The 20,979-nt window shown below is 42.6% G+C and overlaps 1 protein-coding gene across 2 annotated transcripts in view; it reads left to right on the top strand.

Annotated features, from left to right (window-relative positions):
• Positions 1-20,979, top strand: part of ERBB2 (erb-b2 receptor tyrosine kinase 2) — a 144,895-nt gene that overhangs the window by 92,791 nt on the left and 31,125 nt on the right. For both annotated transcript variants that reach the window (XM_069751649.1, XM_069751648.1), the window contains exons 3-8: positions 1,124-1,310; positions 2,633-2,767; positions 5,196-5,282; positions 18,432-18,547; positions 19,436-19,577; positions 20,401-20,514. In XM_069751649.1, the coding sequence (XP_069607750.1) occupies positions 1,124-1,310; positions 2,633-2,767; positions 5,196-5,282; positions 18,432-18,547; positions 19,436-19,577; positions 20,401-20,514 (781 nt within the window). The remainder of the gene's footprint in view (positions 1-1,123; positions 1,311-2,632; positions 2,768-5,195; positions 5,283-18,431; positions 18,548-19,435; positions 19,578-20,400; positions 20,515-20,979) is intronic.

Genomic DNA, 20,979 nt, shown 5'->3' with positions numbered 1-20,979 from the left:
GTCCAGGCCGTGGAAGGCTAACAGTAGTTCCATAAGCCTTCCACTTCCGGATGATGCTCCCAACAGTGGAGACAGGTAGGCCCAACTCCTTGGAAAGGGTTTTGTACCCCTTGCCAGCCTTGTGACCACCACGATCTTGTCTCTGATGGCCTTGGAATGCTCCTTTGTCTTTCCCATGTTGACCATGTATGAATGCTGTTCACAAGTTTGGGGAGGGTCTTAAATAGTCAGAAAAGGCTGGAAAAAGAGATAATTAATCCAAACATGTGAAGCTCATTGTTCTTTGTGCCTGAACTACTTCTTAATACTTTAGGGGAGCCAAACAGAATTCTGGTGGGTTGAGGGGTTGAATAATAAATGACCCTCTGAAAAGACTTTTCACAATTTAAAAAAAAAATAAACAAAGAAATAACATTCTTTTTTGCTGCAGTGCATTTCACACTTCCAGGCTGATCTACAGTCCAAATGTCACAATGCCAAGTTAATTCCAAATGTGTAAACCTGCTAAATCTGCAGGGGGTTGAATACTACTTGTAGGCACTGTACGCCTCGCCCCGGCAACAGACATGGTGGAGGTATGGGTCGTCTCCTTTCCACTAACTGCATATTCAACCCAATCCCACCTTTACCCTCCCTTATCCTCCCCTCTTTTGAAGTCCACTCTGTCCACATCTCTCCCTCCAACGTCCAAGTGGCCGTTATATACCGACCTCTGGGCCTGGCCACTGCCTTTATTGACCAATTCTCTACCTAGCTTCTTCGCTTTCTTTCCACTGACATTCCCACTATCATCATGGGTGACTTCAACATCCCCACTGATACCCTTCAGTCAACAGCCTCCAAACTCCTGTCCCTTACTTCATCTTTTGGACTTACTCAGTGGTCCTCCGCAGCCACCCACACAGACGGACATACACTAGACCTGATCTTCACCTGTCTCTGCTCTCTATCTAACTTCACCACCTTCCCTCTCCCTGGAATCAATGGTGCTATATAAATAAATAATAATAACAACAGTCAGTATCATAATTTTGCAGCTGTATAAGGGTGCCTACATTGGCCATACAACAGCATTAGATCATGGCGGCACAGTGTATGATATAACTCCTGTTTGCCATTTTAGGACATTAAGGAGGTGCAAGGCTATGTTTTAATAGCCCACAATCTGATGAGTTATATTCCCTTGGAGAAACTACATATTATTCGTGGAACTCAACTCTATCAGGATCGTTATGCTTTAGCAGTGCTGTCCAACTCAGAATCCGGAGGTCCAGCTGGCTTTCGAGAGCTGCGGATGAGGAGTCTTACAGGTGAGCAATGTTTGTAGAGGACATTCAGACTTATGTCAGTGAGGTAATATCCAACTGCAGTGGGATATACTATAGCCATAGGTTTGGAATCAGTTAGTATGTACCTGAACTTAAATGGAGGCCTTTCAAAAAGCAGGAATACCATAGTAACTAAAATAATTGGGCCCTCATGGTGACCGCATTTCCAACTTTTTTGAGGTACGAGGAGTTGATTCAACCACTCTTACTATGCATTTTGGGGAGCATTAGAAAGGCTCTAAGAATCTTGGGCTGGTTCCTCTTTCATTTGCTACCATCATGGTCCACAAGATGAAGAGCAACATTGTTTTCAACAATCACAAATTTGCTGGACTGTCCACATTTTTCTGGGTGGGGCTGGGGACAGGACTTAAATATCCCTATTTTGCCAATGACGTTGGTAAGTATGAATAAGCTCCTCATACAGAAGTCTACACATGGTGAATTAAGCCACTTTGGTCTGTCTTCAGGCATAGAGAGGGAAGGCATTATATCTGGCAGTACTTGACCCCATCAGGCATTTGGATGTAGTAGGCATTCCTACTGCTGTTAGCCTTTCCCTAACCTCACTGGTTCGCTTCAGTAGCTGTAGGAACTTTTTCTCTGAAACTGGGAAAACATTTAAGAATAAAAGATTTAATTTGAAAAAGTATCTGCACATTGTGGATGCAGCAGTTATAAAGTTGACTGCAGTGGTGGTCGGTCCCAAGCCAATGAGCTGTAAACAAAAGAAAAGTGTTAATATCTGTAGAATGGCTACAGGCTTTAAAGGCAATCTGTCATCAGGTTTTGCTACGTAATCTGAGGACAGCATGAGGTAGTGGCTAAAACACTGAATTCAATGATGTGTCACTTATCAGACTGTGTACTATTGTTTTATCACAAAGACATTATCAATGTTGTGACTATCTGCCCCATGCCAAGTCATCTGACCACGCCTCCACCTCTGATAAGCAGCTCACTGTCAATAGACAATGTACATAGAGAGCCTGGTGTGGACGGGGGCAGCTTTCTCAGCTCTGGTTCATGCTACATCTTAGAACTCTGACTGTGTCACAACTGCTGCACCCTTAGAGTCAGGGTCCCTTTCCCTACATCATGCTGCTCTCAGATGGGGTAGCAAAAGGCTGCTGACAGATTCCCTTTAATAAGTAGTAAATTGCAAAAGTGCTTGTTTGTATAAGCACTATCTGACAATATAAAGATAGGAATAACCCTTTAATATACTACAAAATGCATTCACATGTTTGAAGTTGATTCATATGTATACTTTACTAAATGTATTGTCCTTGATCTTTCTGCAGAGATTTTAAATGGTGGGGTCCTCATGGAGAATAACACCCAACTTTGCTTTCATGAAAGCATCAAATGGCAGGATGTGCTGAGCCAGAGTAACGCTTTCCGTAAGGATGTGGTTCTACAGAGTGGACGACGTCTATGTAAGCATATTGGGGGGGAGGGGGGATCAGTAGTTTAGGTGGTCCATCAATATAACAATATTGCATTAACATATTCTAGCCATCAGCTGGTTCTCCTGATTGTAAAGCCAGTGCCTTCACTAGGGCTGTTTATTTGGGACAATTAGGATAGTATCAGATTGTATATTCTGATGATTAAACACTTGTGTAACTTGAGACACTTTCCGGGTTCTGAGTATAGGTTTGTAGGTTTGCGGACCATTGTTGCTGCCGATTTATGGTTGAGGCTATGTTCAGACAAATGTATTTTTAGTCAGTGTGTTTCCCATGTGTCTACAATGGACTGCACACAAACTGCATACAGACCAGTGTTTGTCAATTAGCGATCTTCCTCCTGGACCGAAGCACCGTATAGAACATATTTAGGCACGCACAAGTCTTGTCCATTCTTTGGAGGTGACGATGCTCGTTAAAATGCCAGGCAGCGATGCGAATGAGTACATTGAGCCTGGATTCAGTCATGTCTGCAGATTGTGAACACTACACTCCCTGACAGAAGTTATGTCGCTTATCCATGTTATGTAAATAAAAGCTTATAACCTGACATTAAATTCATCCATTGGTTGTATAAATTATTCTTTTGAAAGCTGAAACCCTCCGAAATGTGGTTTAGGTTAAGAAAATAAATTGTCATCAATGCAGAAATATTGATCAGTTAATGGACACAGAATGGTCAGATTTTGGCAAGACAAAAGTTTTGTCACCTGGTCATATAATGCACCCAATCCTTGTTTACATCCTCACCTGTGCTCAGTAAATGATCGGTTAATTAGTGTGTGTGTATAAAAAGAAACCCAGCACCCCAGACCTTCACTTCAATTGCAACTCAAGCTCTGACAACATGCCAAAAATCCACCCTGCGACCAAAGCCTGGATTATCAAGAGGCTGAAAACCAGATCCACTGCAGAGGTGGCTGGCACCTTTAATGTGTCTCAGCGTCAAGTACAAATAATTAAAAAAAGATTTGAAGAGACTGGAGATGTGTTTGACAAGCCCAGGTCCGGCAGACCCCGCAAGACAACTGCTCAGATGGAACGTTTGTTGGTTAGAAAATCCAAAGCAAGCTCCTCTTCCACTGCAGCAGAGCTCCAACAGGCCTGGTCACCACAAGTCCCTGTGTCAACTAGAACAGTTTGTAGGATTCTGTCTCGAAATGGCCTCCATGGTCAAATCACTGCCCAGAAGCCAGCACTAAACAAAAGGCAAATAAAAAAATGTGTGGCATTTGCAAAGTACCACAGCCTGCTAAACAGATGGACGCTGGAAAAGTGGCAGAAGGTGGATTTCTCTGATGAATCTTCAGTAGAATTACACCACAGCCACCACAAATACTGCAGGAGACCTACTGGAGCCTGTATGGATCCAAAATACACCCAGAAAACAGTTACGGTAAATTTGGTGGTGGAAAGATCATGGTCTGGGGTTACATTCCGTAATGGGGTGTGCAAAACATTTGCAAGGTGGAAGGCAATATCAATAGCCTAAAATATCAAGAAGTATTAGCTACCTCTTATATTCCAAATCATAAAATGGGTCAAATTCTGCAGCAGGATGGTGCTCCATCTCATACATCCATCTCTACAACAAAGTTCCTCCAGACAAAAAAGAACAAGGTGCTCAAGGACTGGCCAGCCCAGTCACCAGACATGAACATCATTGAGCATGTTTGGGGTAGGATGAAAAAGGAAGCTTGGAAGACAAAACCAAAGAATCTAGATGAACTCTGGGAGGCATGTAAGACTGCATTCTTTGCTATTCCTGATGACTTCATTAATAAATTGTATGAATCATTGTTGAACCGCATGGATGCAGTCCTTCAAACTCATGGAAGTCACACAAAATATTAAATATGACTCTAATAGCACCACAACTTCATTCACCAATGTTATGCAACATATATTTGTATTTTAAGTTAATTATTTGTTTGAATATCACATTACTTTCTGTGGGCGACAAAACTTTTGTCTTGCCAAAATCTGACCATTTTGTGTCCATTAACTGATCAATATTTCTGCATTGATGCCAGTTTATTTTCTTAACCTAAACCACATTTCAGAGGGTTTCAGCTTTCAAAAGAATAATTTATACAACCAATGGATGAATTTAACGTCAGGTTATAAGCTTTTATTTACATAACAAGGATAAGCGACATAACTTCTGTCAGGAAGTGTACTGGCACGAAAATTCCAAAGCTCATGTCAAAACCTCCAAAATAAAGGGTCTTTACCGTATGCGTTGCGTTACAGTGTAGCACATCCACACCACTACTGTTCTACTGTTCCTTATGCAGATATTTCTGCCATACATACACCTTTTAGCTCCCTTATGTATGACAAAAAAAGGTGAAATTAGTTGGTGACTATTCTTGCTTCTACTTTCTATTCTAAGGTCCTCAATGTTCAAGCAGTTGTGGTTCCTTACCCTCAAGAACAGCTGGATCTTGCTGGGGAGAGGGCCCCGAAAACTGTCAGATTTGTAAGTACCTGGCATGATCTGTATAAATATCGTGACACAGAGTAAAGAAACTCAAGCAGTTACTGTAATGATCAATCCAGGTCCCCCTTTCATAGTACCAAAATCCCAGACCATGATGCCAGCAGAGGGATGGTAGAACTCTTTCAGCAGCGGGATGGTAGAAGCTCTAGGATTGTGGAACTCTTTAAGATAAATGCAGAACAGAGGACAATATTATAACAAAAAGGTAGACGGGGAACTTACCACTTTGCTTAAAATGCATTTCTTTTTTTAAAGTTTAACATAGAAAACAGCGATTGCTGAGATAAGCTTGGCTAACAGCCGTTTCGCTTGGCGATCACGCTTCTTCTGAGGACATTAGCCAAGTTTCTCTCAGTACTCCCTGTTTTCAATATGAAGCCACAAATTAAAAAATACATTTAATGCAAAGTTGTGAGTGCCCAATCTACCTTTTTTTTATATATATTTAAGTGGCACCACCGGAGCAAATTATACTGCTAATCGGACTTTGGAATTCGGAAATGAACATTCTTTGAGTGTGAACAGTGAGCAGTGACAGAGCCCTGGTTGCTACAAATTTAGAGATGTCAATATTGTTGCCACTATCAAGGACAACTATAAAAAGAGGGCACTGTGTGCATTTATTCAGAGATTTTCATGTGTAATGTTTAAAATATTAAATCTCTATGAAACAATTTAAGGAAAATTTCAAGGGAATTAAGGGAGACTACCATGTGTTAAACATGTAGGTTGTCATGCCAGGCAGAGGGGAGGAAGAATTATATTTTCCCTACTAGATGGTGGCCCGATTCTAACGCATGGGGAATTCTAGAATATGTAGTTATGTATGTATATATATATATATATATATATATATATATATATATAGCAGCCACGTAGTATATAGCACAGGCCATGTAGTATATAGGAGCCACGTAGTATATAGCAGACACGCAGTATATAGCACAGCCACGTAGTATATAACAGAGCCCATGTAATGTATAGCACAGGCCACGCAGTATATAACACAGGCCACACAGTATATAACACAGCCCACACAGTATATAACACAGCCCGTGTAATATATAGCAGCCACGCAGTATATAACACAGCCCACATAATATATAGCACAGCCCACGCAGTATATAACACAGCCAACGCAGTATATAACACTGCCCACGTAGTATATAGCAGCCACGTAATATATAGCACAGCCCATGCAGTATATAACACAGCCACGCAGTATATAACACAGCCCACGCAGTATATAACACAGGGCATGCAGTATATAACACAGGACACGCAGCATATAACACAGGCCACGCAGCATATAACACAGGCCACGCAGTATATAACACAGGCCACGCAGTATATAACACATGCCATGCAGTATATAACAGTGCCCACGTAGTATATAGCAGCCACGCAGTATATAACACAGCCAACGTAATATATAGCACAGCCCACGTAATATATATCAAGGACAACTATAAAAAGAGGGCACTGTGTGCATTTATTCAGAGATTTTCATGTGTAATGTTTAAAATATTAAATCTCTATGAAGCAATTTAAGGAAAATTTCAAGTGAATTAAGGGAGACTACCATGTGTTAAACATGTAGGTTGTCATGCCAAGCAGAGGGGAGGAAGAATTATATTTTCCCTACTAGATGGTGGCCCGATTCTAACGCATGGGGAATTCTAGAATATGTAGTTATGTATGTATATATATATATATATATATATATCAGCCACGTAGTATATAGCACAGGCCATGTAGTATATAGGAGCCACGTAGTATATAGCAGACACGCAGTATATAGCACAGCCACGTAGTATATAACAGAGCCCATGTAATGTATAGCACAGGCCACGCAGTATATAACACAGGCCACACAGTATATAACACAGCCCACACAGTATATAACACAGCCCGTGTAATATATAGCAGCCACGCAGTATATAACACAGCCCACATAATATATAGCACAGCCCACGCAGTATATAACACAGCCAACGCAGTATATAACACTGCCCACGTAGTATATAGCAGCCACGTAATATATAGCACAGCCCATGCAGTATATAACACAGCCACGCAGTATATAACACAGCCCACGCAGTATATAACACAGGGCATGCAGTATATAACACAGGACACGCAGCATATAACACAGGCCACGCAGCATATAACACAGGCCACGCAGTATATAACACAGGCCACGCAGTATATAACACATGCCACGCAGTATATAACAGTGCCCACGTAGTATATAGCAGCCACGCAGTATATAACACAGCCAACGTAATATATAGCACAGCCCACGTAATATATATCAAGGACAACTATAAAAAGAGGGCACTGTGTGCATTTATTCAGAGATTTTCATGTGTAATGTTTAAAATATTAAATCTCTATGAAGCAATTTAAGGAAAATTTCAAGTGAATTAAGGGAGACTACCATGTGTTAAACATGTAGGTTGTCATGCCAAGCAGAGGGGAGGAAGAATTATATTTTCCCTACTAGATGGTGGCCCGATTCTAACGCATGGGGAATTCTAGAATATGTAGTTATGTATGTATGTATGTATATATATATATATATATATATATATATATATAGCAGCCATGTAGTATATAGCACAGGCCATGTAGTATATAGGAGCCATGTAGTATATAGCAGACACGCAGTACATAGCACAGCCACGTAGTATATAACAGAGCTCATGTAATGTATAGCACAGGCCACGCAGTATATAACACAGGCCACGCAGTATATAACACAGCCCACACAGTATATAACACAGCCCATGTAATATATAGCAGCCACGCAATATATAACACAGCCCACTTAATATATAGCAGCCACGCAGTATATAACACAGCCCACATAATATATAGCACAGCCCATGTAGTATATAACACAGCCACGCAGTATATAACACAGCCCATGCAGTATATAACACAGGGCACGCAGTATATAACACATGCCACGCAGCATATAACACAGGCCACGCAGCATATAACACAGGCCACGCAGTATATAACACAGGCCACGCAGTATATAACACTGCCCACGTAGTATATAACAGTGCCCACTAGTATATAGCAGCCACGCAGTATATAACACAGCCAACGTAATATATAGCACAGCCAATGTAATATATAGCACAGCCCACGTAATATATAGCACAACCCACGCAGTAAATAACACAGCCCATGCAGTAAATAACACAGCCCATGCAGTATATATCACTGTCCACATAGTATATAGCAGCCACGCAGTATATAACACAGCCCATGTAGTATATAGCAGTGTGGGCACCATATCCCTGTTAAAAAAAAGAACTAAAATAAAAAATAGTTACCGTATATACTCACCCTCCGGCGTCCAGCGAAGCTGTCCCGATGCACGCGCTGCTGCCGCCAGCTTCCGTTCTCAGAGATGCATTGCAAAATCTGGGAACGGAAGCTGGCGGCAGCCGCGTGTGCCTTGGCGGACGACGGAAGGTGAGAATAGCAGGTTTTTTGTTTTTTTATTATTATTTGTGACATTAGATTTTTTTACTATTGATTGTTATGATCCGGTGGTTTGGACAAATAATGGACCTGATTGTTACTGATAATAAGGACGAGCTCTGGGACGTGGGAACTCTGCTGACCGCAATCCCTAAACCTATCAAAACACACTAGAAATAGCCGTGGATTGCGCCTAACGCTCCCTATGCAACTCGGCACAGCCTAAGAAACTAGCTAGCCCTGAAGATAGAAAAATAAAGCCTACCTTGCCTCAGAGAAATTCCCCAAAGGAAAAGGCAGCCCCCCACATATAATGACTGTGAGTAAAGACGAAAATACAAACACAGAGATTAAATAGATTTAGCAAAGTGAGGCCCGACTTACTGAACAGACCGAGGATAGTAAAGGTTACTTTGCGGTCAGCACAAAAACCTACAAAAGACCACGCAGAGAGTGCAGGGAAAAATACCTTCCGCACCGACTCACGGTGCGGGAGGCGCCCCTCTGCGTCCCAGAGCTTCCAGCAAGCAAGGCAATATTGACAAAAGCAAACTGGACAGAAAAAATAGCAAACAAGCAAAATAGCACAGAGGAACTTAGCTTCTGCTGGAGAAACAGGAACTCAGAACGATCCAGGAGCGAACTAGAGCCATAGAACAACATTGACAGCTGGCATGGGGCAAAGATCTAAGTGGAGTTAAATAGAGCAGCCCACTAACGAATTAGCCTCGTCACCTGTGGAAGGAAACTCAGAAACACCCACAGGCACCAGAGAAAGTCCATGGACAGAACCAGCCGAAGTACCATTCATGACCATAGGAGGGAGCCTGACAACAGAATTCACAACAGTACCCCCCCTTAAGGAGGGGTCACCGAACCCTCACGAGAGCCCCCAGGCCGACCAGGATGAGCCAAATGAAAGGCACGAACCAGATCGGCCGCATGAACATCAGAGGCAAAAACCCAGGAATTATCCTCCTGACCATAACCCTTCCACTTGACCAAGTACTGGAGTTTCCGTCTCGAAACACGAGAATCCAAAATCTTCTCCACCACATACTCCAACTCCCCCTCAACCAACACCGGAGCAGGAGGGTCAACGGATGGAACCACAGGCGCCACGTATCTCCGCAATAACGACCTATGGAACACATTATGGATGGCAAAAGAATCTGGAAGGGCCAAACGAAATGACACAGGATTGATAACCTCAGAAATTTTATACGGACCAATGAAACAAGGCTTAAACTTAGGAGAGGAAACCTTCATAGGAACATAACGAGACGACAACCAAACTAAATCCCCAACACGAAGTCGGGGACCCACACAGCGCCGGCGGTTAGCGAAACGTTGAGCCTTCTCCTGGGACAATGTCAAATTGTCCACCACATGAGTCCAAATCTGCTGCAACCTATCCACCACAGTATCTACACCAGGACAGTCCGAAGACTCAACCTGCCCTGAAGAGAAACGAGGATGGAAACCAGAATTGCAGAAAAACGGCGACACCAAAGTAGCCGAGCTGGCCCGATTATTAAGGGCAAACTCAGCCAACCGCAAAAAGGACACCCAATCATCCTGATCAGCAGAAACAAAGCATCTCAGATATGTTTCCAACGTCTGATTAGTTCGTTCGGTTTTGCCATTTGTCTGAGGATGGAAAGCCGAGGAAAAAGACAAATTAATGCCCATCCTAGCACAAAAGGATCGCCAAAACCTCGAAACAAACTGGGAACCTCTGTCCGAAACGATGTTCTCCGGGATGCCATGTAAATGAACCACATGCTGGAAAAACAATGGCACCAAATCAGAGGAGGAAGGCAATTTAGACAAGGGTACCAAATGGACCATCTTAGAAAAGCGATCACAAACCACCCAAATGACTGACATCTTTTGAGAGACGGGGAGATCCGAAATAAAATCCATAGAAATATGTGTCCAGGGCCTCTTCGGGACCGGCAAGGGCAAGAGCAACCCACTAGCACGAGAACAGCAGGGCTTAGCCCGAGCACAAGTCCCACAGGACTGCACAAAAGAACGCACATCCCGTGACAAAGACGGCCACCAAAAGGATCTAGCCACCAAATCTCTGGTACCAAAGATTCCAGGATGCCCAGCCAACACCGAACAATGAAGCTCAGAGATAACTCTACTAGTCCATTTATCAGGGACAAACAGTTTCTCTGCTGGGCAACGGTCAGGTCTATCAGCCTGAAATTTTTGCAGCACCCGCCGCAAATCAGGGGAGATGGCAGACAAAATTATCCCCTCTTTGAGAATACCTGCCGGCTCAGAAACACCCGGAGAGTCAGGCACAAAACTCCTTGACAGGGCATCAGCCTTCACATTCTTAGAGCCCGGAAGGTGCGAAACCACAAAATCAAAACGGGAGAAAAACAACGCCCATCGAGCCTGTCTCGGATTCAACCGTTTGGCAGACTCAAGATAAGTCAAATTTTTGTGATCTGTCAAGACCACCACGCGATGCTTGGCTCCTTCAAGCCAATGACTCCACTCCTCGAATGCCCACTTCATGGCCAACAACTCTCGATTACCAACATCATAATTGCGATCAGCAGGCGAAAACTTTCTAGAAAAGAAAGCACATGGCTTCATTCCCGAGCCATCAGAACTTTTTTGCGAAAAAACAGCCCCTGCCCCAATCTCAGAGGCATCAACCTCAACCTGAAACGGGAGCGAAACATCTGGTTGGCACAACACAGGGGCAGAAGAAAAACGACGCTTCAATTCCTGAAAAGCATCCACGGCCGCAGAAGACCAATTGACCACATCAGCACCCTTCTTGGTCAAATCAGTGAACGGTTTAGCAACACTAGAAAAATTAGCGATGAAGCGACGATAAAAATTAGCAAAGCCCAGGAACATTTGCAGGCTCTTCACAGATGTCGGCTGAGTCCAATCATGAATCATGGCTGAGTCCAAACTGTTCTTCAACTATATCAATAGTAAAAGAATAAAAACTGAAAATGTAGGCCCCTTAAAAAATAGTGAGGAAAGAATGGTTGTAGATGACGAGGAAAAAGCTAACATATTAAACACCTTCTTCTCCACGGTATTCACGGTGGAAAATGAAATGCTAGGTGAAATCCCAAGAAACAATGAAAACCCTATATTAAGGGTCACCAATCTAACCCAAGAAGAGGTGCGAAACCGGCTAAATAAGATTAAAATAGATAAATCTCCGGGTCCGGATGGCATACACCCACGAGTACTAAGAGAACTAAGTAATGTAATAGATAAACCATTATTTCTTATTTTTAGTGACTCTATAGCGACAGGGTCTGTTCCGCAGGACTGGCGCATAGCAAATGTGGTGCCAATATTCAAAAAGGGCTCTAAAAGTGAACCTGGAAATTATAGGCCAGTAAGTCTAACCTCTATTGTTGGTAAAATATTTGAAGGGTTTCTGAGGGATGTTATTCTGGATTATCTCAATGAGAATAACTGTTTAACTCCATATCAGCATGGGTTTATGAGAAATCGCTCCTGTCAAACCAATCTAATCAGTTTTTATGAAGAGGTAAGCTATAGACTGGACCACGGTGAGTCATTGGACGTGGTATATCTCGATTTTTCCAAAGCGTTTGATACCGTGCCGCACAAGAGGTTGGTACACAAAATGAGAATGCTTGGTCTGGGGGAAAATGTGTGTAAATGGGTTAGTAACTGGCTTAGTGATAGAAAGCAGAGGGTGGTTATAAATGGTATAGTCTCTAACTGGGTCGCTGTGACCAGTGGGGTACCGCAGGGGTCAGTATTGGGACCTGTTCTCTTCAACATATTCATTAATGATCTGGTAGAAGGTTTACACAGTAAAATATCGATATTTGCAGATGATACAAAACTATGTAAAGCAGTTAATACAAGAGAAGATAGTATTCTGCTACAGATGGATCTGGATAAGTTGGAAACTTGGGCTGAAAGGTGGCAGATGAGGTTTAACAATGATAAATGTAAGGTTATACACATGGGAAGAGGGAATCAATATCACCATTACACACTGAACGGGAAACCACTGGGTAAATCTGACAGGGAGAAGGACTTGGGGATCCTAGTTAATGATAAACTTACCTGGAGCAGCCAGTGCCAGGCAGCAGCTGCCAAGGCAAACAGGATCATGGGGTGCATTAAAAGAGGTCTGGATACACATGATGAGAGCATTATACTGCCTCTGTACAAATCCCTAGTTAGACCGCACATGGAGTACTGTGTCCAGTTTTGGGCACCGGTGCTCAGGAAGGATATAATGGAACTAGAGAGAGTACAAAGGAGGGCAACAAAATTAATAAAGGGGATGGGAGAACTACAATACCCAGATAGATTAGCGAAATTAGGATTATTTAGTCTAGAAAAAAGACGACTGAGGGGCGATCTAATAACCATGTATAAGTATATAAGGGGACAATACAAATATCTCGCTGAGGATCTGTTTATACCAAGGAAGGTGACGGGCACAAGGGGGCATTCTTTGCGTCTGGAGGAGAGAAGGTTTTTCCACCAACATAGAAGAGGATTCTTTACTGTTAGGGCAGTGAGAATCTGGAATTGCTTGCCTGAGGAGGTGGTGATGGCGAACTCAGTCGAGGGGTTCAAGAGAGGCCTGGATGTCTTCCTGGAGCAGAACAATATTGTATCATACAATTATTAGGTTCTGTAGAAGGACGTAGATCTGGGTATTTATTATGATGGAATATAGGCTGAACTGGATGGACAAATGTCTTTTTTCGGCCTTACTAACTATGTTACTATGTTACTATGTTACTATGAATGGCCTGGACTTTAACAGGGTCCATCTCGACAGTAGAAGGGGAAAAAATTGACCCCAAAAATGAAACCTTCTGAACTCCAAAGAGACACTTTGACCCCTTCACAAACAAGGAATTAGCACGAAGGACCTGGAACACCATTCTGACCTGCTTTACATGAGACTCCCAATCATCCGAAAAGACCAAAATATCATCCAAATACACAATCAGGAATTTATCCAGGTACTCTCGGAAGATGTCATGCATAAAAGACTGAAATACTGATGGAGCATTGGAAAGCCCGAATAGCATCACCAGGTACTCAAAATGGCCCTCGGGCGTATTAAATGCTGTTTTCCATTCATCGCCCCGTTTAATACGCACAAGATTATACGCCCCTCGAAGGTCTATCTTGGTAAACCAACTAGCCCCTTTAATACGAGCAAACAAGTCGGACAGCAACGGCAAAGGATACTGAAATTTGACTGTAATTTTATTAAGAAGGCCGTAATCAATACAAGGTCTCAAAGAACCATCCTTCTTGGCCACAGAAAAGAACCCTGCCCCCAACGGTGATGACGATGGGCGAATATGGCCTTTCTCCAAGGATTCCTTTATATAACTCCGCATAGCGGCGTGTTCTGGCACAGATAAATTGAACAATCGGCCCTTAGGAAACTTACTACCAGGAATCAAATTAATTGCACAATCGCAATCCCTATGAGGAGGTAGGGCACTGGCTTTGGGCTCATCAAATACATCCTGATAATCCGACAAAAACTCTGGAACTTCAGAAGGAGTAGAAGACGAAATTGACAAAAATGGAACATGACCATGTACCCCCTGGCAACCCCAGCTGGACACAGACATAGATTTCCAGTCCAATACTGGATTATGGACCTGTAGCCATGGTAACCCTAAAATGACCACATCATGCAGATTATGTAATACCAAAAAACGGATATCCTCCTGATGTGCAGGAGCCATGCACATGGTCAATTGGGTCCAGTACTGAGGCTTATTCTTGGCCAAAGGCGTAGCATCAATTCCTCTCAATGGAATAGGATGCTGCAAGGGCTCCAAGAAAAAACCACAGCGCCTAGCATACTCCAAGTCCATCAAATTCAGGGCAGCGCCTGAATCCACAAATGCCATAACAGAATAGGACGACAAAGAGCAAATTAGAGTAACGGACAAAAGAAATTTAGACTGTACCGTACCAATGGTAGCAGACTTAGCGAACCGCTTAGTGCGCTTAGGACAATCGGAGATAGCATGAGTGGAGTCACCACAGTAAAAACACAGCCCATTCCGACGTGTGTTCCTGCCGTTCAGCTCTGGTCAAAGTCCTATCACACTGCATAGGCTCAGGCCCATGCTCAGATAGTACCGCCAAATGGTGCACAGTTTTACGCTCACGCAAGCGCCGATCGATCTGAATAGCCAAAGACATAGACTCATTCAGACCAGCAGGCATGGGAAATCCCACCATGACATCCTTAAGGGCTTCAGAGAGACCCTTTCTGAAGATTGCTGCCAGGGCACATTCATTCCACTGAGTGAGCACAGACCACTTTCTAAACTTCTGACAATATATCTCTGCTTCATCCTGACCCTGACATAGAGCCAGCAAGATTTTCTCTGCCTGATCCACTGAATTAGGTTCGTCATAAAGCAATCCGAGCACCAGGAAAAACGCATCTACATCACGCAATGCCAGATCTCCTGGCGCAAGGGAAAATGCCCAGTGTTGAGTGTCGCCGCGTAACAAGGAAATAATGATCCTTACCTGTTGAACAGGATCACCTGAGGAGCGAGGTTTCAAAGCTAGAAACAATTTACAATTATTTTTGAAATTCAAGAACTTAGATCTATCACCAAAAAATAAATCAGGAATTGGAATCCTAGGCTCTGACATCGGATTCTGAACCACAAAATCTTGAATGTTTTGTACCCTTGTAGTGAGATTATCCATCCAAGAGGACAGACCTTGAATGTCCATGTCTACACCTGTGTTCTGAACCACCCAGAGGTAAAGGGGAAAAGTGAGACAGAACACGCTGCAAAGAAAAAAAAAATGGTCTCAGAGCTTCACTTATCCCTCTATTGAGATGCATCAATACTTTTGGCCAGCTGTACTGTTATGATCAGGTGGTTTGGACAAATAATGGACCTGATTGTTACTGATAATAAGGACGAGCTCTGGGACGTGGGAACTCTGCTGACCGCAACTTCTAAACCTATCAAAACACACTAGAAATAGCCGTGGATTGCGCCTAACGCTCCCTATGCAACTCGGCACAGCCTAAGAAACTAGCTAGCCCTGAAGATAGAAAAATAAAGCCTACCTTGCCTCAGAGAAATTCCCCAAAGGAAAAGGCAGCCCCCCACATATAATGACTGTGAGTAAAGACGAAAATACAAACACAGAGATGAAATAGATTTAGCAAAGTGAGGCCCGACTTACTGAACAGACCGAGGATAGTAAAGGTTACTTTGCGGTCAGCACAAAAACCTACAAAAGACCACGCAGAGAGTGCAGGGAAAAATACCTTCCGCACCGACTCACGGTGCGGGAGGCGCCCCTCTGCGTCCCAGAGCTTCCAGCAAGCAAGGCAATATTGACAAAAGCAAGCTGGACAGAAAAAATAGCAAACAAGCAAAATAGCACAGAGGAACTTAGCTTCTGCTGGAGAAACAGGAACTCAGAACGATCCAGGAGCGAACTAGAGCCATAGAACAACATTGACAGCTGGCATGGGGCAAAGATCTAAGTGGAGTTAAATAGAGCAGCCCACTAACGAATTAGCCTCGTCACCTGTGGAAGGAAACTCAGAAACACCCACAGGCACCAGAGAAAGTCCATGGACAGAACCAGCCGAAGTACCATTCATGACCACAGGAGGGAGCCTGACAACAGAATTCACAACAGCACTTAATAGCAAGTTTAACGGAGTACGTTACACTGCGGCATAACGCGGTCCGTTAACACTGCCATTAACCCTGTGTGAGGGCTGACTGGAGGGGAGTATGGAGTGGGCGCCGGGCACTGACTGGACGGAAGTAGGGAGGGACTAATTCTTGGCCAGGCTGTGCCCGTCGATCAGCGATGCGGGATTTCCGTTACAGACAGACAGACGGAAGTACCCCTTAGACAATTATATACATAGATATCATTCTCGTGCCCATATTTAGTCATTGGTAGATATATCATTATGGTGGCGTGAAGATTTATATATCTTTTAGGACAACTGGAACTAATGAGAAAACCTAAATAGAAGATTGTACCTTTAGGATGATGATTGAAATCTAATATAAAAGATCTCCTTTAGTGATGAACGAATATACTCGTTACTCGAGATTTCTCGAGCATGCTCGGGGGTCCTCCGAGTATTTTTTAGTGCTCGGAGATTTAGTTTTTCTTGCCGCAGCTGAATGATTTACACTTCTTAGCCAGCATAAGTACATGTGGGGATTCCATAGCAACCAGGCAACCCCCACATGTACTTATGCTGGCTAACAGATGTAAATCATTCATCTGCAACAAGAAAAACTAAATCTCCGAGCACTAAAAAATACTCGGAGGACCCCCGAGCATGCTCGAGAAATCTCGAGTAACGAGTATATTCGCTCATCACTAATCTCCTTTACTATTACATTCTAAGTGTTATAATCACTGGTACTCCATCACTGTACAGATTTGGTGCAATATATCAAAAAAATAAGGCTGTTAGGGGGAGAGCAGGAATTTAGTGTCATGAAGCGTCATTAATATTATCTTCTGAAGTGTATATAATAATAATAACAACAACATTTTCTTTTATTGCATTATTCTCCAGGTAATGTACTTATGATTTTTCATAATATACTTCACTACCTTACCTTATTCCTTATTTTGCTTCTTTTTCTCCCAAACACTATTATGCTACAGTGCTATTTCAAATATATAAACCTATAGAGATACGCAGACCATATACTGAATGTAAACATATATAATTTATTAAATATTACAAATAAAATGAAAAAATACTATTCTTGTTATATAGCAACATGATGTTGAAAAAAGAGAAGGGCGAAAGGGAAACTCTTTTGGTACAGCAGAAAAATGCCTAACACATAAGACCATGGTAATGTTAGCACTTTAGAGTGAAAAAGGACACACACTAATGAAAAATAGATAATTCTTATAAAGCGCTTAGTACACAAGTGTATCCATTAGCATGACTGCTTCAATAAGGGCGCTAAATGTGAAAAAGGATGTCATTGTATAATACAAGCTATAATAGAATGTAAGGCTATCAAATCTAGCACATTAAACAAAAAGCAGCAAAACGCATACAACCTCCTAGCAATACCTTACGACATCCTGGTCGGTATGTGAGGCACACAGAAGCCTTGATGCGCGTTTCACTGCTGGACTGTGTTTTCGTTACGAGGTGTCTGTCCTGCGAGCAAGTGATGAGATATGCATACTCCCGCCACATTCCAACTAAACGTGTCCAGCTTCGCTCTGTACACTTGTATTGAGTGAGGTTGCTCCCCACTAGTCTGCATGTGACCACGTATATGCAAATCACATAATTGCGGACACGCTCCCGACGCCGACACTGGTGATTGCTCCCAGTGCGCAGTGTGCGTGATGTTGAGGATTCTCAAGTCTGCAATCACATAGTGTGACTGCAGACTTGTAGCCTAATGCTGGACAACCCCTTTAAGATTAATTACCTTGTGGACATTCTTCAGTCAAACGTTCAGGAAAATGGTGGTAAAAAAAAAATATATATTTATTCCAAAATGTCAGCATTGTGATGTGAGATGCTGTAATGTTCCTGGTTTGTGACCTCCGGTTTGTTCTTTGCGCTAGTGACCAGCAGTATCTGCCAGAGCGGTTGCCAGAGGTGTAAAGGGAAATATTCCAGTGACTGTTGCCATGAGCAGTGCGCGGCCGGATGTACTGGGCCTAAGAACACCGACTGCCTGGTGAGAGCATGTAGCAGTTCTTACTTGTTGATATTCCCCTTCATCAGTTTCTTTTTGCATACATTTTGAAATTGTGCTTATATTGTAACTGAAAGTGTGCCATTGTGTGGGATGGGAGTATCTGATATAAAATATAATGGCAGCATTAAAGCATATAATAATAATCTTTATTTTTATATAGCGCTAACATATTCCGCAGCGCTTTACAGTTTGCACACATTATCATTGCTGTCTCCGATGGGGCTCACAATCTAAATTCCCTATCAGTATGTCTTTGGAATGTGGGAGGAAACCCACGCAAACACGGGGAGAACATACAAACTCCTTGCAGATGTTGTCCTGGGTGGGATTTGAACCCAGAACTCCAGCGCTGCAAGGCTGCAGTGCTAACCACTGAGCCACCATGCTGCCCTATGGCTGTTATAGGCACTCAGTCCCCTAGACAATGAATAGAATGACAGTTCTCATGTTTGACTACTACGATCTTTCAAACGAGGGAGACAGGATGATCCGTAGGGGTTCTAGCGGTTGGACCCTCCAACGATCAGACTCTTATCACCTATCCTGTGGATGGGTGATAAATGTTGTTTACTGTCCAATCCCTTTATGACTCTTATTATTTTGACTTGGAGAACCTAAAAAGTCAATATATACAATCAAGTTTTTTTTTGCGGATGGCCTGTCATTAATTACATGTCTTCCGCTCAGCCTGAGGGTGAACTGTACTCACTGTATGTTTAGTTTAATTTATGTGTCTTGATAAATAACATTTTGCAATCTGAACATCCCCTTATGAATATTTCATTCCACATTACATAAACTTTCTTGGGTCTTTAATTTGTCTTTTTTTACATGCAGGCGACCTAACTATTATTTCTTTTCCTACAGGCATGTCTTAATTTTAATAACAGCGGCATATGTGAGCTGCACTGTCCTCATCCTACCATATATAATACACAGACTTTCCAAACGATACCCAACCCCAACGCAAGATACACCTTTGGAGCAACTTGTGTCATCAAATGTCCTTGTAAGATGGCTTATTTGGTTCTTACTATCATAGAATCCTAGAATGTTAGAGTTGGAAGGGACCTCCAGGGTCATCGTGTCCATCCCCCTGCTCAATGCTGGATTCACTAACCAGATGTCTGCCCTGCCTCATAGAATTATAGATTTTTGGGGGAAGTATCAGCAGTACCTCTACTATACAGCTTTATATTCCCATTTGTAAATTGTGTTACAATATAGGAGCTCATAAACATCTGAGAAAAAAACGTCTTGGTAATTATCATAGCTCCTATTGGGACTTTTCCATAATAAAAATGTCTACTAACTATGTAGTGACCAGGTCAAATTTTTCAAATCTGACCAATGTCACTTCATGTGGAAATAACTCTGTACACATTATGTTTTATGAGAATGGTAAATTTAGGTTGATATGTTTTGCGTTTATTTATAAAACTGTCAGAAATTTGCCCCAAATTTGTAAAAATTAGCAATTTTTTTAAACTTTGAATGAGTATCACTTTAATCCAGAATAAAGAGGGAGCCCCCACATTCTGGTAACCCTCTAGGTGCCATAGTCACCATTGACAGCAGCATCTAAGGGGTTACACGTCCATGGTCAGTTCCAACACCGATTATGACTGATGCAGCAGGGTGTTAGCTGTAGTGTACAGCCGACAGCTGCTGCATTTTCACCACTCGGGGAATGCTGTTCTCTTATATCTCAGGTCAGTTTTAAGTCGTAATGGTGGTCACTGAGGGGTTAATATACAAAGCAACATAACATTGCAGGTAGATTTTGGGGCATATGCTACAACATAACGTATTCCTTCACTTTTGTTACTTAGACAACTACTTGGCCACAGACGTTGGTTCTTGCACTCTTTTTTGCCCACAAGAAACTGAAGAAACCAAAGTAGGAGATGTGCAAAAGTGTGAAAAATGTGACAAGTGTGCGAAAGGTGATTAAAGTGTTTTCCTCTAAATTTCAGAACTAAGGCCTTACGGACATGGCTGTATTATGGGTTTGTGGTGCATGGTACAGTGCTACATTGTATCTCTTTGTGCTTTTGGATGTTAAAGGGGTTGTACCAAACATATACATTTTCCCTATCAATAGAATAAGGGACCATTTACTGAAAGCTGAGTCTGACTGCTGGGACACTCACTGACCCCGAGGAGAGCGCTCTGCAGAGCACATTTTCTCCATTCATTCTGTGAGAGATAACCGAGTCCTACTTTTTGGCAGTTTGCTACTTCCCCGTAGCGAATGAGTGAAGAAGAGGTGCACATAGTTCACCTCTGCTCTGCCGGGAAGTTTGGGGGTCCCATCAGTCAGACTCCCAACAATAAATAACTTATCAATAGGAAATAACATATGCTTGATATTACCTCTTTTGTGGGAAACAATGATTTTCAAATACATC

The sequence above is a fragment of the Ranitomeya imitator genome, chromosome 2 (genome assembly GCF_032444005.1).
Source record: "Ranitomeya imitator isolate aRanImi1 chromosome 2, aRanImi1.pri, whole genome shotgun sequence".
Lineage (NCBI taxonomy): Eukaryota > Metazoa > Chordata > Amphibia > Anura > Dendrobatidae > Ranitomeya > Ranitomeya imitator.
This window is presented reverse-complemented; position numbering and strand designations above follow the sequence as displayed.